We start from the raw sequence: 26568 nt of genomic DNA, 5'->3' as shown, positions 1-26568 counted from the left end.
TAGAGAGAGGGGGGGTTCTGTTGGTGGTTACTATGTAGCCATGTTAGAGAGAGGGGGGCTTCTGTTGGTGGTTACTATGTAGCCATGTTAGAGAGGGGGCTTCTGTTGGTGGTTACTATGTAGCCATGTTAGAGGGGGCTTCTGTTGGTGGTTACTATGTAGCCATGTTAGAGAGAGGGGGCTTCTGTTGGTGGTTACTATGTAGCCATGTTAGAGAGAGGGGGGCTTCTGTTGGTGGTTACTATGTAGCCATGTTAGAGGGGGCTTCTGTTGGTGGTTACTATGTAACCATGTTAGAGAGAGGGGGCTTCTGTTGGTGGTTACTATGTAGCCATGTTAGAGAGGGGGCTTCTGTTGGTGGTTACTATGTAGCCATGTTAGAGGGGGCTTCTGTTGGTGGTTACTATGTAACCATGTTAGAGAGGGGGGCTTCTGTTGGTGGTTACTATGTAGCCATGTTAGAGAAGGGGGCTTCTGTTGGTGGTTACTATGTAGCCATGTTAGAGAGGGGGCTTCTGTTGGTGGTTACTATGTAGCCATGTTAGAGAGGGGGGCTTCTGTTGGTGGTTACTATGTAGCCATATTAGAGAGAGGGGGTTCTGTTGGTGGTTACTATGTAGCCATATTAGAGAGGGGGCTTCTGTTGGTGGTTACTATGTAGCCATGTTAGAGAGGGGGTTCTGTTGGTGGTTACTATGTAACCATGTTAGAGAGAGGGGGTTCTGTTGGTGGTTACTATGTAGCCATGTTAGAGAGGGGGTTCTGTTGGTGGTTACTATGTAGCCATATTAGAGAGAGGGGGGTTCTGTTGGTGGTTACTATGTAGCCATGTTAGAGAGGGGGGTTCTGTTGGTGGTTACTATGTAACCATGTTAGAGAAGGGGGTTCTGTTGGTGGTTACTATGTAGCCATATTAGAGAGAGGGGGGTTCTGTTGGTGGTTACTATGTAGCCATGTTAGAGAGGGGGTTCTGTTGGTGGTTACTATGTAACCATGTTAGAGAGGGGGGTTCTGTTGGTGGTTACTATGTAGCCATGTTAGAGAGGGGGGTTCTGTTGGTGGTTACTATGTAGCCATGTTAGAGAAGGGGGTTCTGTTGGTGGTTACTATGTAGCCATGTTAGAGAGAGGGGGGTTCTGTTGGTGGTTACTATGTAGCCATGTTAGAGAGGGGGCTTCTGTTGGTGGTTACTATGTAACCATGTTAGAGAGGGGGGTTCTGTTGGTGGTTACTATGTAGCCATATTAGAAGGGGGTTCTGTTGGTGGTTACTATGTAGCCATGTTAGAGGGGGTTCTGTTGGTGGTTACTATGTAACCATGTTAGAGGGGGGTTCTGTTGGTGGTTACTATGTAGCCATGTTAGAGAGGGGGGTTCTGTTGGTGGTTACTATGTAGCCATATTAGAGAGAGGGGGTTCTGTTGGTGGTTACTATGTAACCATGTTAGAAGGGGGGTTCTGTTGGTGGTTACTATGTAGCCATGTTAGAGAGAGGGGGTTCTGTTGGTGGTTACTATGTAGCCATGTTAGAGAGGGGGGCTTCTGTTGGTGGTTACTATGTAGCCATGTTAGAGAGAGGGGGGTTCTGTTGGTGGTTACTATGTAGCCATGTTAGAGAGAGGGGGTTCTGTTGGTGGTTACTATGTAGCCATATTAGAGAAGGGGGCTTCTGTTGGTGGTTACTATGTAGCCATGAGAGAGGGGGGCTTCTGTTGGTGGTTACTATGTAGCCATGTTAGAGGGGGGTTCTGTTGGTGGTTACTATGTAACCATGTTAGAGAGGGGGCTTCTGTTGGTGGTTACTATGTAGCCATGTTAGAGAGGGGGTTCTGTTGGTGGTTACTATGTAGCCATGTTAGAGAGAGGGGGCTTCTGTTGGTGGTTACTATGTAGCCATATTAGAGAAGGGGGGTTCTGTTGGTGGTTACTATGTAGCCATATTTAGAGAGGGGGCTTCTGTTGGTGGTTACTATGTAAGCCATGTTAGAGAGGGGGCTTCTGTTGGTGGTTACTATGTAGCCATATTAGAGAGGGGGGCTTCTGTTGGTGGTTACTATGTAGCCATGTTAGAGGGGGCTTCTGTTGGTGGTTACTATGTAACCATGTTAGAGAGGGGGCTTCTGTTGGTGGTTACTATGTAGCCATGTTAGAGAGGGGGCTTCTGTTGGTGGTTACTATGTAGCCATGTTAGAGAGGGGGCTTTTGTTGGTGGTTACTATGTAACCATGTTAGAAGGGGGGCTTCTGTTGGTGGTTACTATGTAACCATGTTAGAGAGAGGGGGTTCTGTTGGTGGTTACTATGTAACCATGTTAGAGAGGGGGGCTTCTGTTGGTGGTTACTATGTAGCCATGTTAGAGAAGGGGGCTTCTGTTGGTGGTTACTATGTAGCCATGTTAGAGAGGGGGCTTCTGTTGGTGGTTACTATGTAACCATGTTAGAGAGAGGGGGCTTCTGTTGGTGGTTACTATGTAGCCATATTAGAGAGAGGGGGTTCTGTTGGTGGTTACTATGTAACCATGTTAGAGAGAGGAGGGGCTTCTGTTGGTGGTTACTATGTAACCATGTTAGAGAGGGGGCTTCTGTTGGTGGTTACTATGTAACCATGTTAGAGAGGGGGTTCTGTTGGTGGTTACTATGTAGCCATGTTAGAGAAGGGGGCTTCTGTTGGTGGTTACTATGTAGCCATATTTGAGAGGGGGGTTCTGTTGGTGGTTACTATGTAGCCATATTTGAGAGGGGGGCTTCTGTTGGTGGTTACTATGTAACCATGTTAGAGAGAGGGGGTTCTGTTGGTGGTTACTATGTAACCATGTTAGAGAGAGGGGGCTTCTGTTGGTGGTTACTATGTAGCCATGTTAGAGAGAGGGGGGGTTCTGTTGGTGGTTACTATGTAACCATGTTAGAGAGAGGGGGCTTCTGTTGGTGGTTACTATGTAGCCATGTTAGAGAGAGGGGGTTCTGTTGGTGGTTACTATGTAGCCATGTTAGAGAGGGGGCTTCTGTTGGTGGTTACTATGTAGCCATGTTTGAGAGGGGGGCTTCTGTTGGTGGTTGCTATGTAGCCATGTTTGAGAGGGGGCTTCTGTTGGTGGTTACTATGTAGCCATGTTTGAGAGGGGGGCTTCTGTTGAGTGGTTACTATGTAGCCATATTAGAGAGAGGGGGTTCTGTTGGTGGTTACTATGTAACCATGTTAGAAGGGGGCTTCTGTTGGTGGTTACTATGTAGCCATGTTAGAGAGGGGGGGTTCTGTTGGTGGTTACTATGTAGCCATGTTAGAGGGCTTCTGTTGGTGGTTACTATGTAGCCATGTTAGAGAGGGGGGATTCTGTTGGTGGTTACTATGTAGCCATGTTAGAGGGGGGCTTCTGTTGGTGGTTACTATGTAGCCATGTTTGAGAGGGGGCTTCTGTTGGTGGTTGCTATGTAGCCATGTTTGAGGGGGGCTTCTGTTGGTGGTTACTATGTAGCCATGTTTGAGAGGGGGTTCTGTTGGTGGTTACTATGTAGCCATATTAGAGAGAGGGGCTTCTGTTGGTGGTTACTATGTAGCCATGTTAGAGAGAGGGGGGGATTCTGTTGGTGGTTACTATGTAGCCATGTTAGAGAGAGGGGCTTCTGTTGGTGGTTACTATGTAGCCATGTTTGAGAGGGGGCTTCTGTTGGTGGTTACTATGTAGCCATGTTTGAGAGGGGGCTTCTGTTGGTGGTTACTATGTAGCCATGTTAGAGAGGGGGCTTCTGTTGGTGGTTACTATGTAGCCATGTTAGAGAGAGGGGGGTTCTGTTGGTGGTTACTATGTAGCCATGTTAGAGAGGGGGCTTCTGTTGGTGGTTACTATGTAGCCATATTAGAGAGAGGGGGGTTCTGTTGGTGGTTACTATGTAGCCATATTAGAGAGAGGGGGGTTCTGTTGGTGGTTACTATGTAGCCATATTAGAGAGAGGGGGCTTCTGTTGGTGGTTACTATGTAACCATGTTAGAGAGAGGGGGCTTCTGTTGGTGGTTACTATGTAACCATGTTAGAGAGAGGGGGTTCTGTTGGTGGTTACTATGTAGCCATGTTAGAGAGAGGGGGGTTCTGTTGGTGGTTACTATGTAGCCATATTAGAGAGAGGGGGTTCTGTTGGTGGTTACTATGTAGCCATATTTGAGAGGGGGGCTTCTGTTGGTGGTTACTATGTAGCCATGTTTGAGAGGGGGGCTTCTGTTGGTGGTTACTATGTAGCCATGTTAGAGAGGGGGGATTCTGTTGGTGGTTACTATGTAGCCATGTTAGAGAGAGGGGGCTTCTGTTGGTGGTTACTATGTAGCCATGTTTGAGAGGGGGCTTCTGTTGGTGGTTACTATGTAACCATGTTAGAGAGGGGGGCTTCTGTTGGTGGTTACTATGTAACCATGTTAGAGAGAGGGGGCTTCTGTTGGTGGTTACTATGTAGCCATGTTAGAGAGGGGGCTTCTGTTGGTGGTTACTATGTAGCCATATTAGAGAGAGGGGGGTTCTGTTGGTGGTTACTATGTAGCCATGTTAGAGAGAGGGGGGCTTCTGTTGGTGGTTACTATGTAGCCATGTTAGAGAGAGGGGGGGTTCTGTTGGTGGTTACTATGTAGCCATATTAGAGAGAGGGGGTTCTGTTGGTGGTTACTATGTAGCCATGTTAGAGAGAGGGGGGCTTCTGTTGGTGGTTACTATGTAGCCATGTTAGAGAGAGGGGGTTCTGTTGGTGGTTACTATGTAGCCATATTAGAGAGAGGGGGGTTCTGTTGGTGGTTACTATGTAGCCACATGTTAGAGAGAGGGGGTTCTGTTGGTGGTTACTATGTATCCATGTTAGAGAGGGGGGTTCTGTTGGTGGTTACTATGTAGCCATGTTAGAGAGAGGGGGTTCTGTTGGTGGTTACTATGTAACCATGTTAGAGAGAGGGGGGGGCTTCTGTTGGTGGTTACTATGTAACCATGTTAGAGAGAGGGGGGTTCTGTTGGTGGTTACTATGTAACCATGTTAGAGAGGGGGGCTTCTGTTGGTGGTTACTATTTAGCCATATTAGAGAGAGGGGGGTTCTGTTGGTGGTTACTATGTAGCCATGTTAGAGAGGGGGGCTTCTGTTGGTGGTTACTATGTAACCATGTTAGAGAGGGGGTTCTGTTGGTGGTTACTATGTAACCATGTTAGAGAGGGGGCTTCTGTTGGTGGTTACTATTTAACCATGTTAGAGAGAGGGGGCTTCTGTTGGTGGTTACTATGTAGCCATGTTAGAGAGAGGGGGCTTCTGTTGGTGGTTACTATGTAGCCATATTAGAGAGGGGGGTTCTGTTGGTGGTTACTATGTAGCCATATTAGAGAGAGGGGGCTTCTGTTGGTGGTTACTATGTAGCCATATTAGAGAGAGGGGGGTTCTGTTGGTGGTTACTATGTAGCCATATTAGAGAGAGGGGGGCTTCTGTTGGTGGTTACTATGTAGCCATGTTAGAGAGAGGGGGCTTCTGTTGGTGGTTACTATGTAGCCATATTAGAGAGAGGGGGTTCTGTTGGTGGTTACTATGTAGCCATATTAGAGAGAGGGGGCTTCTGTTGGTGGTTACTATGTAACCATGTTAGAGAGAGGGGGGCTTCTGTTGGTGGTTACTATGTAGCCATGTTAGAGAGGGGGGGCTTCTGTTGGTGGTTACTATGTAGCCATATTAGAGAGAGGGGGTTCTGTTGGTGGTTACTATGTAACCATGTTAGAGAGAGGGGGCTTCTGTTGGTGGTTACTATGTAACCATGTTAGAGAGAGGGGGGGTTCTGTTGGTGGTTACTATGTAGCCATGTTAGAGAGAGGGGGCTTCTGTTGGTGGTTACTATGTAGCCATATTAGAGAAGGGGGCTTCTGTTGGTGGTTACTATGTAGCCATGTTAGAGAGGGGGGGTTCTGTTGGTGGTTACTATGTAACCATGTTAGAGAGAGGGGGTTCTGTTGGTGGTTACTATGTAACCATGTTAGAGAGAGGGGGGCTTCTGTTGGTGGTTACTATGTAACCATGTTAGAGAGGGGGTTCTGTTGGTGGTTACTATGTAGCCATGTTAGAGAGAGGGGGTTCTGTTGGTGGTTACTATGTAGCCATGTTAGAGAGAGGGGGCTTCTGTTGGTGGTTACTATGTAGCCATATTAGAGAGAGGGGGGTTCTGTTGGTGGTTACTATGTAGCCATATTAGAGAGAGGGGGCTTCTGTTGGTGGTTACTATGTAGCCATGTTAGAGAGAGGGGGGTTCTGTTGGTGGTTACTATGTAGCCATATTAGAGAGAGGGGGTTCTGTTGGTGGTTACTATGTAGCCATATTAGAGAGAGGGGGCTTCTGTTGGTGGTTACTATGTAACCATGTTAGAGAGGGGGGATTCTGTTGGTGGTTACTATGTAGCCATGTTAGAGAGAGGGGGGTTCTGTTGGTGGTTACTATGTAGCCATGTTTGAGAGGGGGCTTCTGTTGGTGGTTACTATGTAGCCATGTTTGAGAGGGGGGTTCTGTTGGTGGTTACTATGTAGCCATGTTAGAGAGGGGGGCTTCTGTTGGTGGTTACTATGTAACCATGTTAGAGAGGGGGGCTTCTGTTGGTGGTTACTATGTAGCCATGTTAGAGAGGGGGGTTCTGTTGGTGGTTACTATGTAACCATGTTAGAGAGGGGGGCTTCTGTTGGTGGTTACTATGTAACCATGTTTGAGAGGGGGGTTCTGTTGGTGGTTGCTATGTAGCCATGTTAGAGAGAGGGGGCTTCTGTTGGTGGTTACTATGTAGCCATATTAGAGAGAGGGGGGCTTCTGTTGGTGGTTACTATGTAGCCATGTTAGAGAGAGGGGGCTTCTGTTGGTGGTTACTATGTAGCCATATTAGAGAGAGGGGGGTTCTGTTGGTGGTTACTATGTAACCATGTTAGAGAGAGGGGGCTTCTGTTGGTGGTTACTATGTAACCATGTTAGAGAGAGGGGGTTCTGTTGGTGGTTACTATGTAACCATGTTAGAGAGAGGGGGGGTTCTGTTGGTGGTTACTATGTAACCATGTTAGAGAGAGGGGGCTTCTGTTGGTGGTTACTATGTAACCATGTTAGAGAGGGGGGCTTCTGTTGGTGGTTACTATGTATCCATGTTAGAGAGGGGGCTTCTGTTGGTGGTTACTATGTAGCCATATTAGAGAGAGGGGGTTCTGTTGGTGGTTACTATGTAGCCATATTAGAGAGAGGGGGGCTTCTGTTGGTGGTTACTATGTAACCATGTTAGAGAGAGGGGGTTCTGTTGGTGGTTACTATGTAACCATGTTAGAGAGGGGGCTTCTGTTGGTGGTTACTATTTAACCATGTTAGAGAGGGGGGGGCTTCTGTTGGTGGTTACTATGTAGCCATGTTAGAGAGGGGGCTTCTGTTGGTGGTTACTATGTAGCCATATTAGAGAGAGGGGGTTCTGTTGGTGGTTACTATGTAGCCATATTAGAGAGAGGGGGCTTCTGTTGGTGGTTACTATGTAACCATGTTAGAGAGAGGGGTTCTGTTGGTGGTTACTATGTAACCATGTTAGAGAGGGGGTTCTGTTGGTGGTTACTATGTAGCCATGTTAGAGAGGGGGGTTCTGTTGGTGGTTACTATGTAGCCATGTTAGAGAGAGGGGGTTCTGTTGGTGGTAACTATGTAACCATGTTAGAGAGGGGGGCTTCTGTTGGTGGTTACTATGTAGCCATGTTAGAGAGGGGGGCTTCTGTTGGTGGTTACTATGTAGCCATATTAGAGAGAGGGGGGTTCTGTTGGTGGTTACTATGTAGCCATATTAGAGAGAGGGGGCTTCTGTTGGTGGTTACTATGTAACCATGTTAGAGAGAGGGGGTTCTGTTGGTGGTTACTATGTAACCATGTTAGAGAGGGGGGCTTCTGTTGGTGGTTACTATGTAGCCATGTTAGAGAGGGGGCTTTTGTTGGTGGTTACTATGTAACCATGTTAGAGAGGGGGCTTCTGTTGGTGGTTACTATGTAGCCATGTTAGAGAGGGGGGTTCTGTTGGTGGTTACTATGTAGCCATGTTAGAGAGGGGGCTTCTGTTGGTGGTTACTATGTAGCCATGTTTGAGAGGGGGCTTCTGTTGGTGGTTACTATGTAGCCATGTTAGAGAGGGGGGGGCTTCTGTTGGTGGTTACTATGTAGCCATGTTAGAGAGGGGGCTTCTGTTGGTGGTTACTATGTAGCCATGTTAGAGAGGGGGGCTTCTGTTGGTGGTTACTATGTAGCCATGTTAGAGAGGGGGGCTTCTGTTGGTGGTTACTATGTAGCCATGTTTGAGAGAGGGGGGGGGCTTCTGTTGGTGGTTACTATGTAACCATGTTAGAGAGGGGGGGACTTCTGTTGGTGGTTACTATGTAACCATGTTTGAGAGGGGGGGACTTCTGTTGGTGTTTAACTTCTCCTCAGGAACCCTCAGCTTTTCCATGTATTTTAAGCATTCCAGAGCTAGCACACCTGATTTAAATTTAAACTGTCAAGCCCTTGATTAGGTGAATCAGGTGAGCTGGTTCAGGGCTACAACCACTGTCTTAATAGGTTCCAATTCCAGGGAGACGAGGGCAGGTTGGGCAACTCAAAGAGTAAATGTGTAATTGAAACCCTGGGTTGCAATTGGTTATCTGTGTGTTTGCCTCACTGTGTCACGCCCTGACCTTAGAGAGATGTTTTATTTCTCTATTTGGTTAGGTCAGGGTGTGATGTGCGGTGGGCATTCTATGTTGTTTGTTTCTATGTTTTGGCCGGGTATGGTTCTCAATCAGGGACAGCTGTCTATCGTTGTCTCTGATTGGGAATCATACTTAGGCAGCCTTTTTTTCCCTTTTGGTAGTTGTGGGTAGTTGTCTTCGTTTGTGCGTACAGCCTCACTGAGCTTCACGTTCGTTTTGTTGTGTTATTGTTTTGTTTGTGACAGTTGACAGTAAGAATGTACGCTCACCACGCTGCACCTTGGTCAATTCCATACGACGATCGTGACACACTGACTTACCTGGTACTGGGTCAGTGTGTGTGTGTGTGTGAGTGAGTGAGGAAAAAAAGGAAGAGCAAGATGGTTCTGATTTATTGACTAACCTACCTGGTAGCGAGTCATTCTGACTCTGAGGAGAACTCTGGACCACAGGGCTGCAGGACAGACTGGTCAGAACCATGGCTGCCATGATTTCATCCATCTCCACCGACCCTGGGCTCCAGAAACTGAGGAGGGGGGCATTAATTACAAGATGGATCTAGTCTTGGGGCAACGATCACAATCTTCACCTAAACAGACAACTTAAAGAAGAGGAGCAGATTAAGAACGGAGACTCCGTTGAGGAGTACCAAGATAACAGTTGATGTTGTAAGGTGGTGTGACAAGATGAAGAACGGAGACTCCGTTGAGGAGTACCAAGATAACAGTTGATGTTGTAAGGTGGTGTGACAAGATGAAGAACGGAGACTCCGTTGAGGAGTACCAAGATAACAGTTGATGTTGTAAGGTGGTGTGACAAGATGAAGAACGGAGACTCCGTTGAGGAGTACCAAGATAACAGTTGATGTTGTAAGGTGGTGTGACAAGATGAAGAACGGAGACTCCGTTGAGGAGTACCAAGATAACAGTTGATGTTGTAAGGTGGTGTGACAAGATGAAGAACAGCTTTAGGCTGAAGGATGCCCACAGCGAGAGAGCCTACCTGTAAGGGGCAGACACAGGGCAGGAGGGTATTGTGGGAGTTGTAGTCTGCTGGGGAGCCGGGGGGTGGGTCCAGACCCTCTCAGTTCTCCCCTGGGGCACGAAGACTGGGCCCTGACGGTTCCTAGCCATGATTTTCCTATGACCGTTCCTCTCTGTCAAGTTAGGGGCTTCCTGCCCACAGCACTGCATGTACACCTGCAGACAGACAGGGACAGAGGTGCAACACTGATAAGATATGGGCGAGACGCAGAGATGGAGGCACAGTTGAGACAATGACACCTGTACAGTAAAACTGTGACAATACTTTTAGATACCCACAAAATATTGACATTGAATGAAGGATTCCTTCTTCCTATCTCTGCTTGTATGGGTCCACTTACCAGTCTCTCCTGTGTCTCTGCCCCAAGCTGCCTGGTGTCTGTGGGTCTTACTGCTGTAGAGGGACATGACTGTGGTCCTGAAGAAGAGATCCTGTCCTCTGGTCTCTTGGTTGCCATGGTGCTGCTGCTGGTAGAGGCTGGAGGAGCTCAGAATAAAAATAAATAAAATCTAAGATACATCATGAAGTTCTATTAGAATAAAAGTTATGCTATTCTAGAACCATAGAATAAAAGTTATGCAATTCTAGAACCTTAGAATAAAAGTTATGCTATTCTAGAACCATAGAACAAAGGTTATGCTATTCTAGAACCATAAAATAAAAGTTATGCTATTCTAGAACCATAAAAAAAGTTGCTATTCTAGAACCATAGAACAAAAGTTATGCTATTCTAGAACCATAAAAAAAGTTGCTATTCTAGAACCATAGAACAAAAGTTATGCTATTCTAGAACCATAAAATAAAAGTTATGCTATTCTAGAACCATAAAATAAAAGCCATCTCTTCATTGGAAGGAAAGCAGCAAATAATGTTTTTTTTTTGTGTGCATATAAATATTATGTAATGTTTTGGAATGTAAATCACAGCACAAAATGTTTTACTTCAATCAATACTGGTAATTACATGTTTATCGGCATGTGTAATTACAGTTTCCATCTAACAAAGGAGTGATGTTGCGAAAATTCCTAAAAGTCAACCACACAACCAATGACATCATCCTGTACCGAGAGTGTTGTTTTTCTAAGATCACACACCCCTCTCTGTCTGACTGACCGAGAGGTAGCAAGTGTGCAGTTTGTGTGGACTCCTGAGTGGCTTTTAGTGGAGCACAATATCCCATTTCTGTTTAACCTAACGTTTATGATTTTAAAACATAGACTTGTTTTAAACGGCATTATTTGGGGACTGTGCCGATAGGCTAGTAAAGACCCTGGAGGTATAGTCGTCTAGTCCAATAGGCGCTCACATCCACTAGTAAACAGCCCTACTGTGGAGGAGACGGGCGCTCATTGGCTGAGAGCTTCTTTCCAGGCTACACACCCCTTTCTGACAACGTGTTCGGACACGAGTTTCGGCCGGAGCGTTGGAGATGGTGATGGGATAATAGTCATATCCGCTTAATGTTGAATAAAAAGTAGTATAATTTCCCTGAGAATATTGCCATTTTCGTATTAGTCCGAAGTCATGTGTTGTAATAGTGAAAAGAAAATAGAGAAATCTCAAAACAACACCGATGAACTCAATGAAAACATCTATCCTACCCGGCAACCCAGAACGATTTGGAAATCCCCCTCATTACAAACATGCCCAAACATGTATAAAAAAGCAAACCCCTCACTAACGTTATTAATATTTTCTAAACATTACTACTATCCTATTTAATAATAAAACATGATGATATTTACCGTTAGAGCGATCGAGATTCTTGTGTCCAGTTTGGAGAGTGAATGAAAGTAGGCGTCTCCACCGGGTCTGCCTTGATGACTACCAGTGGAAGGGTGGCTGGTTGGGGAACGGATTGCAGGATGCGCTCTGTGCGGATGTGGCTACGTGCGCGCGTATGGTGGAGCAGTGCGGAGAGCGACAGCTGGCCACAGCGCGAGATATCAGACTGCACAAGGGCAGATCTGGGTGATAGGTTACGAGTTCAAAATGATACCCTCCGCGCACAGACACAGACAGACGGAGGGAGAACTGCGCCAGAGAAAATAGGCTACATGAAACACAATGACCAGAGATTTTTACTTCTTCAGATTTTTTTTTTGATGCGTGTTTTCAATGTGAAGATAGTTTTGTTCAAATATAAAATGTTCATAATGGGTTTCCCTGTGCAACGTAATCATAATGGGTTTCCCTGTGCAACGTCATCATAATGGGTTTCACTGTGCAACGTCATCATAATGGGTTTCCCTGTGCAACGTAATCATAATGGGTCTCCCTGTGCAACGTCATCATAATGGGTTTCCCTGTGCAACGTCATCATAATGGGTTTCCCTGTGCAACGTCATCATAATGGGTTTCCCTGTGCAACGTCATCATAATGGGTTTCCCTGTGCAACGTCATCATAATGGGTTTCCCTGTGCAACGTCATCATAATGGGTTTCCCTGTGCAACGTCATCATAATGGGTTTCCCTGTGCAACGTCATCATAATGGGTTTCCCTGTGCAACGTCATCATAATGGGTCTCCCTGTGCAACGTCATCATAATGGGTTTCCCTGTGCAACGTCATCATAATGGGTTTCCCTGTGCAACGTCATCATAATGGGTTTCCCTGTGCAACGTCATCATAATGGGTTTCCCTGTGCAACGTCATCATAATGGGTCTCCCTGTGCAACGTCATCATAATGGGTTTCCCTGTTCATCATAATGGGTTTCCCTGTGCAACGTCATCATAATGGGTTTCCCTGTGCAACGTCATCATAATGGGTTTCCCTGTGCAACGTCATCATAATGGGTTTCCCTGTGCAACATCATCATAATGGGTTTCCCTGTGCAACGTCATCATGCAACGCCTCAGGGGTCCTGAGGGGAGGGGGTAACCTCCCACACACATATATCCAGGAAGAAAGTTGAAGCTCATGTACTGCATTACTATGCAATTTAAAAACTCTAAAATGCAATTTGGAGAACAGCAAAAACAAGCAAAATTTACACCAGCCATTAAAACGTTGGTTGCTGTAGCTTCATTCACCTCAGTCGATCTTATGCCATGTTACTGTGATATCTGAGTGAGAGGAACTAACAAAATGAGTGGGTGCCCTGGTGGGTAATTAGGCCATGAACACTACACCCTGGCACATCTTCACTGATTCACTCTGGCACGTCTACACTGATTCACCCTGGCACATCTTCACTGATTCACCCTGGCACATCTTCACTGATTCACCCTGGCACATCTTCACTGATTCACCCTGGCACATCTACACTGATTCACCCTGGCACATCTTCACTGATTCACCCTGGCACATCTACACTGATTCACCCTGGCACATCTTCACTGATTCACCCTGGCACATCTACACTGATTCACCCTGGCACATCTTCACTGATTCACCCTGGCACATCTACACTGATTCACCCTGGCACATCTGCACTGATTCACCCTGGCACATCTTCACTGATTCACCCTGGCACATCTACACTGATTCACCCTGGCACATCTACACTGATTCACCCTGGCACATCTTCACTGATTCACCCTGGCACATCTACACTGATTCACCCTGGCACATCTACACTGATTCACCCTGGCACATCTTCACTGATTCACCCTGGCACATCTTCACTGATTCACCCTGGCACATCTTCACTGATTCACCCTGGCACATCTTCACTGATTCACCCTGGCACATCTTCACTGATTCACCCTGGCACATCTTCACTGATTCACCCTGGCACATCTTCACTGATTCACCCTGGCACATCTTCACTGATTCACCCTGGCACATCTTCACTGATTCACCCTGGCACATCTTCACTGATTCACCCTGGCACATCTACACTGATTCACCCTGGCACATCTACACTGATTCACCCTGGCACATCTTCACTGATTCACCCTGGCACATCTTCACTGATTCACCTTGGCACATCTACACTGATTCACCCTGGCACATCTACACTGAATTACCCTGGCACATCTTCACTGATTCACCCTGGCCCATCTTCACTGATTCACCTTGGCACATCTACACTGATTCACCCTGGCACATCTACACTGATTCACCCTGGCACATCTTCACTGATTCACCCTGGCACATCTTCACTGATTCACCCTGGCACATCTACACTGATTCACCCTGGCACATCTACACTGATTCACCCTGGCACATCTTCACTGATTCACCCTGGCACATCTTCACTGATTCACCCTGGCACATCTTCACTGATTCACCCTGGCACATCTACACTGATTCACCCTGGCACATCTACACTGATTCACCCTGGCACATCTTCACTGATTCACCCTGGCACATCTACACTGATTCACCCTGGCACATCTACACTGATTCACCCTGGCACATCTTCACTGATTCACCCTGGCACATCTTCACTGATTCACCCTGGCACATCTACACTGATTCACCCTGGCACATCTACACTGATTCACCCTGGCACATCTACACTGATTCACCCTGGCACATCTACACTGATTCACCCTGGCACATCTTCACTGATTCACCCTGGCACATCTTCACTGATTCACCCTGGCACATCTACACTGATTCACCCTGGCACATCTACACTGATTCACCCTGGCACATCTTCACTGATTCACCCTGGCACATCTACACTGATTCACCCTGGCACATCTACACTGATTCACCCTGGCACGTCTACACTGATTCACCCTGGCACATCTTCACTGATTCACCCTGGCACATCTACACTGATTCACCCTGGCACATCTACACTGATTCACCCTGGCACATCTACACTGATTCACCCTGGCACATCTTCACTGATTCACCCTGGCACATCTACACTGATTCACCCTGGCACATCTACACTGATTCACCCTGGCACATCTACACTGATTCACCCTGGCACATCTTCACTGATTCACTCTGGCACATCTACACTGATTCACTCTGGCACATCTACACTGATTCACCCTGGCACATCTTCACTGATTCACCCTGGCACATCTTCACTGATTCACTCCGGCACATCTTCACTGATTCACCCTGGCACATCTACACTGATTCACCCTGGCACATCTACACTGATTCACCCTGGCACATCTACACTGATTCACCCTGGCACATCTACACTGATTCACCCTGGCACATCTACACTGATTCACCCTGGCACATCTACACTGATTCACCCTGGCACATCTACACTGATTCACCCTGGCACATCTACACTGATTCACCCTGGCACATCTACACTGATTCACCCTGGCACATCTACACTGATTCACCCTGACACATCTACACTGATTCACCCTGACACATCTACACTGATTCACCCTGGCACATCTACACTGATTCACCCTGGCACATCTACACTGATTCACCCTGGCACATCTACACTGATTCACCCTGACACATCTACACTGATTCACCCTGGCACATCTACACTGATTCACCCTGGCACATCTACACTGATTCACCCTGGCACATCTACACTGATTCACCCTGGCACATCTACACTGATTCACCCTGGCACATCTACACTGATTCACCCTGGCACGTCTACACTGATTCACCCTGGCACATCTTCACTGATTCACCCTGGCACATCTTCACTGATTCACCCTGGCACATCTTCACTGATTCACCCTGGCACATCTTCACTGATTCACCCTGGCACATCTTCACTGATTCACCCTGGCACATCTACACTGATTCACCCTGGCACATCTACACTGATTCACCCTGGCACATCTACACTGATTCACCCTGGCACATCTACACTGATTCACCCTGGCACATCTACACTGATTCACCCTGGCACATCTACACTGATTCACCCTGGCACATCTACACTGATTCACCCTGGCACATCTACACTGATTCACCCTGACACATCTTCACTGATTCACCCTGACACATCTACACTGATTCACCCTGGCACATCTACACTGATTCACCCTGGCACATCTACACTGATTCACCCTGGCACATCTACACTGATTCACCCTGACACATCTTCACTGATTCATGACACATCTACACTGATTCACCCTGGCACATCTTCACTGATTCACCCTGGCACATCTACACTGATTCACCCTGGCACATCTACACTGATTCACCCTGGCACATCTACACTGATTCACCCTGGCACATCTACACTGATTCACCCTGGCTAGACTAACGAGACTCATTTACCAATTTTTTTTTTTTTTGAACTGACATGATCTAATTGAATGACTGTAGCTAGTGTTCCATCCAATTGGTGACAGATTTTCATGTAAATATGCTGCACTGAACAAAAAATATAAAACACAACGTGTAAAGTGTTGGTCCCATGTTTCATGAGCTGAAATAAAAGATCCCAGAAATGTTCCTTAGGCACAAAAAGCTTATTTCTCTCAAATTTGTTTACATCCTTGTTAGTGAGCATTTCACTTTTGTCAAGATAATCCATCCACCTGACAGGTGTGGCATATTAAGCTGATTACACATCATGATCATTACACAGTTGCGCCACAGATGTCTCAAGTTGCTATTGTCAGGGAATTGAATGTTCATTTCTCTACCATAAGCCACCTCCAATGTTATTTTAGAGAATTTGGCAGTAAGTCCAACTGGTGTTAAGGTTTTCTTCCGATGAAAGAGAGGAGGACCAAAATGCAGCGTGGTTATTTCGATACAGCTTTAATAAAGATAATAACGAATGATACAAAACCAAAATAATAAAGAAAACACAAAATACTAAGACCAGGGCGTGACAGCTGGCCTCACAACCGCAGAACACGTGTAACCGTGGCAGCCCAAGACTTCCACGTGTCTTCTTCACCTGTGTGATCGTCTGAGGGTGGAGGGCATGGTGCTGTGGAATATTTCTGTCCCTTTTGTGTGGAAAAACTTTTCTGATTGGCTGGGACTGGCTCCCCAGTGTATAGACCTAATGCATTTATTTCAATTTATTTCAATTGACTGACTGCCTTATACAGTGGGGCAAAAAAGTATTTAGTCAGCCACCAATTGTGCAAGTTCTCCCACTTAAAAGATGAGAGAGGCCTGTAAATTTTCATCATAGGTACACTTCAACTATGACAGACAAAATGAGAAAAAAATCCAGAAAATCACATTGTAGGATTTTAAATGAATTTATTTGCAAATTATGGTGGAAAATAAGTATTTGGTCACCTACAAACAAGCAAGATTTCTGGCTCTCACAGACCTGTAACTTCTTCTTTAAGAGGCTCCTCTGTCCTCCACTCGTTACCTGTATTAATGGCACCTGTTTGAACTTGTTATCAGTATAAAAGACACCTGTCCACAACCTCAAACAGTCACGCTCCAAACTCCACTACGGCCAAGACCAAAGAGCTGTCAAAGGACACCAGAAACAAAATTGTAGACCTGCACCAGGCTGGGAAGACTGAATCTGCAATAGGTAAGCAGCTTGGTTTGAAGAAATCAACTGTGGGAGCAATTATTAGGAAATGGAAGACATACAAGACCACTGATAATCTCCCTCGATCTGGGGCTCCACGCAAGATCTCACCCCGTGGGGTCAAAATTATCACAAGAACGGTGAGCAAAAATCCCAGAACCACACGGGGGGGGACCTAGTGAATGACCTGCAGAGAGCTGGGACCAAAGTAACAAAGTCTACCATCCAGTAACACACTACGCCGCCAGGGACTCAAATCCTGCAGTGCCAGACGTGTCCCCCTGCTTTAACTGTATATGAACTGTAACTCAGCAAAGTCTTAGAAATTGTTGCATGTTGTCTTCATATTTTTTTTTCAGGAAAAAAATATGCATAAAACAACATGTGCATTTTCCACCAGATTTTCATCAAATTGTCCTGTTGCAGATAAAGGCTGTGCGTGATGATGGGAGTACACATAAAACCACAGTTTACTGTTCAATTCCCACATACCGAATAAAAAATCCAAGTTAAACGTGATTCCATCGGATTTTCAACTCTACTGACGATATTCTCACTAAAAACAATGTGCACTATATAGTGAGTGTGCCCACTCTGGTATGGACACGTGTGCCCACTCTGGTATGGACACGTGTGCCCTCTCTGGTATGGACACGTGTGCCCTCTCTGGTATGGACACGTGTGCCCACTCTGGTATGGACACGTGTGCCCACTCTGGTATGGACACGTGTGCCCTCTCTGGTATGGACACGTGTGCCCTCTCTGGTATGGACACGTGTGCCCACTCTTGTATGGACACGTGTGCCCACTCTGGTAAGGACATGTGTGCCCACTCTGGTATGGACACGTGTGCCCTCTCTTGTATGGACACGTGTGCCCTCTCTTGTATGGACACGTGTGCCCACTCTGGTATGGACACGTGTGCCCACTCTGGTATGGACACGTGTGCCCACTCTGGTATGGACACGTGTGCCCTCTCTTGTATGGACACGTGTGCCCTCTCTTGTATGGACACGTGTGCCCTCTCTTGTATGGACACGTGTGCCCTCTCTGGTATGAACACGTGTGCCCACTCTGGTATGGACACGTGTGCCCTCTCTGGTATGGACACGTGTGCCCACTCTGGTATGGACACGTGTGCCCACTCTGGTATGGACACGTGTGCCCTCTCTGGTATGGACACGTGTGCCCACTCTGGTATGGACACGTGTGCCCACTCTGGTATGGACACGTGTGCCCTCTCTGGTATGGACACGTGTGCCCACTCTGGTATGGACACGTGTGCCCTCTCTTGTATGGACACGTGTGCCCACTCTGTAAGGACACGTGTGCTCACTCTGGTATGGACACGTGTGTCCACTCTGGTATGGACAGGTGTGCCCACTCTGGTATGGACACGTGTGCCCACTCTGGTATGGACACGTGTGCCCACTCTGGTATGGACACGTCTGCTCACTCTGGTATGGACACGTGTGCCCACTCTGGTATGGACACGTGTGCCCACTCTGGTATGGACACGTGTGCCCACTCTGGTATGGACACGTGTGCCCACTCTGGTATGGACACGTGTGCCCACTCTGGTATGGACACGTGTGCCCACTCTGGTATGGACACGTGTGCCCACTCTGGTAAGGACACGTGTGCTCACTCTGGTATGGACACGTGTGTCCACTCTGGTATGGACACGTGTGCCCACTCTGGTAAGGACACGTGTGCTCACTCTGGTATGGACACGTGTGCCCACTCTGGTATGGACACGTGTGCCCACTCTGGTAAGGACACGTGTGCCCACTCTGGTAAGGACACGTGTGCTCACTCTGGTATGGACACGTGTGCCCACTCTGGTATGGACACGTGTGCCCACTCTGGTAAGGACACGTGTGCTCACTCTGGTATGGACACGTGTGCCCACTCTGGTATGGACACGTGTGCCCACTCTGGTATGGACACGTGTGCCCACTCTGGTATGGACACGTGTGCTCACTCTGGTATGGACACGTGTGCCCACTCTGGTAAGGACACGTGTGTCCACTCTGGTATGGACACGTGTGTCCACTCTGGTATGGACACGTGTGCCCACTCTGGTATGGACACGTGTGTCCACTCTGGTATGAACACGTGTGTCCACTCTGGTATGAACACGTGTGCCCTCTCTGGTATGGACACGTGTGTCCACTCTGGTATGAACACGTGTGCCCTCTCTGGTATGGACACGTGTGCCCACTCTGGTATGGACACGTGTGTCCATTCTGGTATGGACACGTGTGCCCTCTCTGGTATGGACACGTGTGTCCACTCTGGTATGGACACGTGTGCCCACTCTGGTATGGACACGTGTGTCCACTCTGGTATGGACACGTGTGTCCACTCTGGTATGAACACGTGTGCCCTCTCTGGTATGGACACGTGTGTCCACTCTGTATGGACACGTGTGCCCACTCTGGTATGGACACGTGTGCCCACTCTGGTATGGACACGTGTGCCCACTCTGGTATGGACACTCTGGTATGGACACGTGTGCCCTCTCTGGTATGGACACGTGTGCCCTCTCTGGTATGGACACGTGTGCCCACTCTGGTATGGACACGTGTGCCCACTCTGGTATGGACACGTGTGCCCACTCTGGTATGGACACGTGTGCCCACTCTGGTATGGACACGTGTGCCCACTCTGGTAAGGACACGTGTGCCCACTCTGGTATGGACACGTGTGCCCACTCTGGTATGGACACGTGTGCCCTCTCTGGTATGGACACGTGTGCCCACTCTGGTATGGACACGTGTGCCCACTCTGGTATGGACACGTGTGCCCACTCTGGTATGGACACGTGTGCCCACTCTGGTATGGACACGTGTGCCCACTCTGGTATGGACACTCTGGTATGGACACGTGTGCCCACTCTGTTATGGACACGTGTGCCCACTCTGGTATGGACACGTGTGCCCTCTCTGGTATGGACACGTGTGCCCACTCTGGTATGAACACGTGTGCCCACTCTGGTAAGGACACGTGTGCTCACTCTGGTATGGACACGTGTGCCCACTCTGGTATGGACACGTGTGTCCACTCTGGTATGGACACGTGTGCCCTCTCTTGTATGGACACGTGTGCCCACTCTGGTATGGACACGTGTGTCCACTCTGGTATGGACACGTGTGCCCACTCTGGTATGGACACGTGTGCCCTCTCTGGTATGGACACGTGTGCCCACTCTGGTATGGACACGTGTGCCCTCTCTTGTATGGACACGTGTGCCCACTCTGGTATGGACACGTGTGTCCACTCTGGTATGGACACGTGTGCCCACTCTGGTATGAACACGTGTGCCCACTCTGGTAAGGACACGTGTGCTCACTCTGGTATGGACACGTGTGCCCACTCTGGTATGGACACGTGTGTCCACTCTGGTATGGACACGTGTGCCCAGTCTGGTATGAACACGTGTGCCCACTCTGGTATGGACACGTGTGCCCAGTCTGGTATGGACACGTGTGCCCACTCTGGTATGAACACGTGTGCTCACTCTGGTATGGACACGTGTGCCCACTCTGGTATGAACACGTGTGCCCACTCTGGTATGGACACGTGTGCCCACTCTGTTATGGACACATGTGCCCACTCTGGTATGGACACGTGTGCCCACTCTGGTATGGACACATGTGCCCACTCTGGTATGGACACGTGTGCCCACTCTGTTATGGACACATGTGCCCACTCTGGTATGGACACGTGTGCCCACTCTGTTATGGACACATGTGCCCACTCTGGTATGGACACGTGTGCCCACTCTGGTATGAACACGTGTGCTCACTCTGGTATGGACACGTGTGCCCACTCTGTTATGGACACATGTGCCCACTCTGGTATGAACACGTGTGCCAACTCTGGTATGGACACATGTGCCCACTCTGGTATGGACACGTGTGCCCACTCTGGTATGAACACGTGTGCTCACTCTGGTATGGACACGTGTGCCCACTCTGGTATGAACACGTGTGCCCACTCTGGTATGAACACGTGTGCCCACTCTGGTATGAACACGTGTGCCCAGTCTGGTATGGACACGTGTGTCCACTCTGGTATGAACACGTGTGCCCACTCTGGTATGAACACGTGTGCTCACTCTGGTATGAACACGTGTGCCCAGTCTGGTATGAACACGTGTGCCCACTCTGGTATGGACACGTGTGTCCACTCTGGTATGGACACGTGTGCTCACTCTGGTATGAACACGTGTGCCCAGTCTGGTATGAACACGTGTGCCCACTCTGGTATGGACACGTGTGTCCACTCTGGTATGGACACGTGTGCTCACTCTGGTATGGACACGTGTGCCCACTCTGGTATGGACAGGTGTGCCCACTCTGGTATGGACACGTGTGTCCACTCTGGTATGGACACGTGTGTCCACTCTGGTATGGACACGTGTGCTCACTCTGGTATGGACACGTGTGCCCACTCTGGTATGGACAGGTGTGCCCACTCTGGTATGGACACGTGTGTCCACTCTGGTATGGACACGTGTGTCCACTCTGGTATGGACACGTGTGCTCACTCTGGTATGGACACGTGTGTCCACTCTGGTATGGACACGTGTGTCCACTCTGGTATGGACACGTGTGCCCACTCTGGTATGGACACGTGTGCCCACTCTGGTATGGACACGTGTGCCCTCTCTGGTATGGACACGTGTGCCCACTCTGGTATGGACACGTGTGCCCACTCTGGTATGGACACGTGTGCCCACTCTGGTATGGACACCCACTCTGGTATGGACACGTGTGCCCACTCTGGTATGGACACGTGTGCCCACTCTGGTATGGACACGTGTGCCCACTCTGGTATGGACACGTGTGCCCTCTCTGGTATGGACATGTGTGCCCACTCTGGTATGGACACGTGTGCCCACTCTGGTATGGACACGTGTGCCCACTCTGGTATGGACACGTGTGCCCACTCTGGTATGGACACGTGTGCCCACTCTGGTATGGACACGTGTGCCCTCTCTGGTATGGACACGTGTGCCCACTCTGTTATGGACACGTGTGCCCACTCTGGTATGGACACGTGTGCCCTCTCTGGTATGGACACGTGTGCCCACTCTGGTATGAACACGTGTGCCCACTCTGGTAAGGACACGTGTGCTCACTCTGGTATGGACACGTGTGCCCACTCTGGTATGGACACGTGTGTCCACTCTGGTATGGACACGTGTGCCCTCTCTTGTATGGACACGTGTGCCCACTCTGGTATGGACACGTGTGTCCACTCTGGTATGGACACGTGTGCCCACTCTGGTATGGACACGTGTGCCCTCTCTGGTATGGACACGTGTGCCCACTCTGGTATGGACACGTGTGCCCTCTCTTGTATGGACACGTGTGCCCACTCTGGTATGGACACGTGTGTCCACTCTGGTATGGACACGTGTGCCCACTCTGGTATGAACACGTGTGCCCACTCTGGTAAGGACACGTGTGCTCACTCTGGTATGGACACGTGTGCCCACTCTGGTATGGACACGTGTGTCCACTCTGGTATGGACACGTGTGCCCAGTCTGGTATGAACACGTGTGCCCACTCTGGTATGGACACGTGTGCCCAGTCTGGTATGGACACGTGTGCCCACTCTGGTATGAACACGTGTGCTCACTCTGGTATGGACACGTGTGCCCACTCTGGTATGAACACGTGTGCCCACTCTGGTATGGACACGTGTGCCCACTCTGTTATGGACACATGTGCCCACTCTGGTATGGACACGTGTGCCCACTCTGGTATGGACACATGTGCCCACTCTGGTATGGACACGTGTGCCCACTCTGTTATGGACACATGTGCCCACTCTGGTATGGACACGTGTGCCCACTCTGTTATGGACACATGTGCCCACTCTGGTATGGACACGTGTGCCCACTCTGGTATGAACACGTGTGCTCACTCTGGTATGGACACGTGTGCCCACTCTGTTATGGACACATGTGCCCACTCTGGTATGAACACGTGTGCCAACTCTGGTATGGACACATGTGCCCACTCTGGTATGGACACGTGTGCCCACTCTGGTATGAACACGTGTGCTCACTCTGGTATGGACACGTGTGCCCACTCTGGTATGAACACGTGTGCCCACTCTGGTATGAACACGTGTGCCCACTCTGGTATGAACACGTGTGCCCAGTCTGGTATGGACACGTGTGTCCACTCTGGTATGAACACGTGTGCCCACTCTGGTATGAACACGTGTGCTCACTCTGGTATGAACACGTGTGCCCAGTCTGGTATGAACACGTGTGCCCACTCTGGTATGGACACGTGTGTCCACTCTGGTATGGACACGTGTGCTCACTCTGGTATGAACACGTGTGCCCAGTCTGGTATGAACACGTGTGCCCACTCTGGTATGGACACGTGTGTCCACTCTGGTATGGACACGTGTGCTCACTCTGGTATGGACACGTGTGCCCACTCTGGTATGGACAGGTGTGCCCACTCTGGTATGGACACGTGTGTCCACTCTGGTATGGACACGTGTGTCCACTCTGGTATGGACACGTGTGCTCACTCTGGTATGGACACGTGTGTCCACTCTGGTATGGACACGTGTGTCCACTCTGGTATGGACACGTGTGCTCACTCTGGTATGGACACGTGTGCCCACTCTGGTATGGACACGTGTGTCCACTCTGGTATGGACACGTGTGCCCACTCTGGTATGGACACGTGTGTCCACTCTGGTATGGACACGTGTGCCCACTCTGGTATGGACACGTGTGTCCACTCTGGTATGAACACGTGTGCCCAGTCTGGTATGAACACGTGTGCTCACTCTGGTATGGACACGTGTGTCCACTCTGGTATGGACACGTGTGCTCACTCTGGTATGGACACGTGTGCCCACTCTGGTATGGACACGTGTGCCCACTCTGGTATGGACACGTGTGCCCACTCTGGTATGAACACGTGTGCCCAGTCTGGTATGAACACGTGTGCTCACTCTGGTATGGACACGTGTGCCCACTCTGGTATGGACACGTGTGCCCACTCTGGTATGGACACGTGTGCTCACTCTGGTATGGACACGTGTGCCCACTCTGGTATGGACACGTGTGCCCACTCTGGTATGGACACGTGTGCCCACTCTGGTATGGACACGTGTGCCCACTCTGGTATGGACACGTGTGCCCACTCTGGTATGGACACGTGTGTCCACTCTGGTATGGACACGTGTGCTCTAGCCAACAGCTCGCAGATATAGTGCGGGTAGCTTATAGCCTACATGACTAAATTATTATTTGTCAAACCGTAGCAAAGCATCAATCATCATATCACCAGAATAAAACCCTCAATATTTATTTGAAAAGGAACATCTCAATTATCGCCTTGCAATTTGTAGAATAATAATTCCATTTAGCAGACACTTTTATTCAAAGCAATTTACAGTACCTCATGGGTGGCCACCGGGAATTAAACACACTATCCTGGCATTGCTGGTGCCTTTGCTCTACCAACTAAGCCATACAGGACCATTCACCTCCCTGGGACGTTCATCATCATGTATTTAAGTGTCTGCTAAATGGCATATATTATTATTATTATATTATTATTTATTCATCTGTATCCTAATAACCTGGTTTAGTCGTAGTGGGAGGAGCACACAACATGTCATAAGATGACACCAAGTATAGTTCAATATGATGACTATTATAATCAACATTTAAAAACTGTTCCCCTACCGACATTTGTCACACAATTAATTTTACAACAAAAAAAAAAATCTCACCTTTTATTATGTCGACATTTTTTTGAAAGTTTAACGAAAAATGTGTGGTTTCCATCAGGCCTGTTGTGACATTATTGTACTTTACTCACATAGAAATGTTGGATGGAAACCTGGTTAGTGAGTGACATATAACATAACATATAATATAACATATAATATAACATATAATATAACATATAATATAACATATAATATAACATATAATATAACATATAATATAACATATAACATAACATATAATATAACATATAATATAACATATAATATAACATATAATATAACATATAATATAACATATAATATAACATATAATATAACATATGCACAAGCTGATGCACAACAAAGCTTTAAATTGCACTTTGGTGTGCATTCTACAATTCTAACTCTCAAAAGTACATTTTAGACCCTGACTGAGTTCCTAGAAAATATAATTGAGATCTGGACTTGTGTCCTCAAATGTATCTACAGCCCTGCATATTTGTGAGTGGATTACAGCCCAAACCCTGTCTGTGTTTTTGGAATGAATGTGTAGTTACATCAGCAGACCAGACAGACAGACAGACGCTGCACAGACAGGGATTTTAGTCTGAGCTACAGCACTACTCAGTCCCTGAGTTACAGACAGTGGACCCAATCCCACTGCCAATCTCAAACCCAATCTAGACGGAATCTTGTCTATTAATTAAACCATGTGACCGTGGCAGATTTATAACAACCCAGATGAAAGCTTGTTGGTGCTATGTTCTGAGCTGCTCCTTGTTTGCTTTAGATAGATCAAACCAAATGTATTTATAAAGCCCTATTTACATCAGCAGATGTCACAAAGTGTTTATACAGAAACCCAGACAGCAAGCAAACACGGTGGCTAGGAAAAACTCACTAGAAAGGCAGGAACCTAGAGAGGAACCAGGCTCTGAGGGGTGACCAGTCCTCTTCTGGCTGTGTTGGGTAGAGAGGAACCTAGGAAGAAACCTAGAGAGGAACCAGGCTCTGAGGGGTGGCCAGTCCTCTTCTGGCTGTGCTGGGTAGAGAGGAACCTAGAGAGGAACCAGGCTCTGAGGGGTGGCCAGTCCTCTTCTGGCTGTGCCGGGTAGAGAGGAACCTAGAGAGGAACCAGGCTATGAGGGGTGACCAGTCCTCTTCTGGCTGTGCCGGGTAGAGAGGAACCTAGAGAGGAACCAGGCTATGAGGGGTGACCAGTCCTCTTCTGGCTGTGCCGGGTAGAGAGGAACCTAGAGAGGAACCAGGCTATGAGGGGTGACCAGTCCTCTTCTGGCTGTGCTGGGTAGAGAGGAACCAGGCTATGAGGGTGACCAGTCCTCTTCTGGCTGTGCCGGGTAGAGAGGAACCTAGAGAGGAACCAGGCTATGAGGGTGACCAGTCCTCTTCTGGCTGTGCTGGGTAGAGAGGAACCAGGCTCTGTGGGGTGGCCAGTCCTCTTCTGGCTGTGCCGGGTAGAGAGGAACCAGGCTCTGTGGGGTGGCCAGTCCTCTTCTGGCTGTGCTGGGTAGAGAGGAACCAGGCTCTGTGGGGTGGCCAGTCCTCTTCTGGCTGTGCTGGGTAGAGAGGAACCAGGCTCTGAGGGGTGGCCAGTCCTCTTCTGGCTGTGCTGGGTAGAGAGGAACCAGGC

General features: G+C 48.4%; 1 protein-coding gene and 1 long non-coding RNA gene across 19 annotated transcripts in view; one reads left to right on the top strand and one right to left on the bottom strand.

The window, feature by feature from the left end:
• Window positions 1-26568, bottom strand: part of znf395b (zinc finger protein 395b) — an 81565-nt gene that overhangs the window by 6616 nt on the left and 48381 nt on the right. The window contains exons 1-4 of one of the 5 annotated variants that reach the window (XM_052524335.1): window positions 11484-11639; window positions 10079-10224; window positions 9697-9893; window positions 9102-9220 (exon numbers count right to left, since the gene is read on the bottom strand). In XM_052524335.1, coding sequence (XP_052380295.1) covers window positions 9102-9220; window positions 9697-9893; window positions 10079-10195 — 433 coding nt within the window. In that variant the 5' untranslated portion in view covers window positions 10196-10224; window positions 11484-11639. Of the gene's footprint in view, window positions 1-9101; window positions 9221-9696; window positions 9894-10078; window positions 10225-11483; window positions 11640-26568 lie in introns of those variants that run through there. The other 4 variants (XM_052524331.1, XM_052524333.1, XM_052524332.1 and 1 more) reach the window with 4 other exon arrangements.
• Window positions 1-26568, top strand: part of LOC127931472 (uncharacterized) — a 66945-nt gene that overhangs the window by 11309 nt on the left and 29068 nt on the right. The window lies entirely within an intron of this gene.

This window comes from Oncorhynchus keta, chromosome 8 (genome assembly GCF_023373465.1).
Source record: "Oncorhynchus keta strain PuntledgeMale-10-30-2019 chromosome 8, Oket_V2, whole genome shotgun sequence".
NCBI lineage: Eukaryota > Metazoa > Chordata > Actinopteri > Salmoniformes > Salmonidae > Oncorhynchus > Oncorhynchus keta.
The sequence above is the reverse complement of the archived record's forward strand: the minus strand, read 5'-3'. Positions and strand labels throughout refer to the sequence as shown.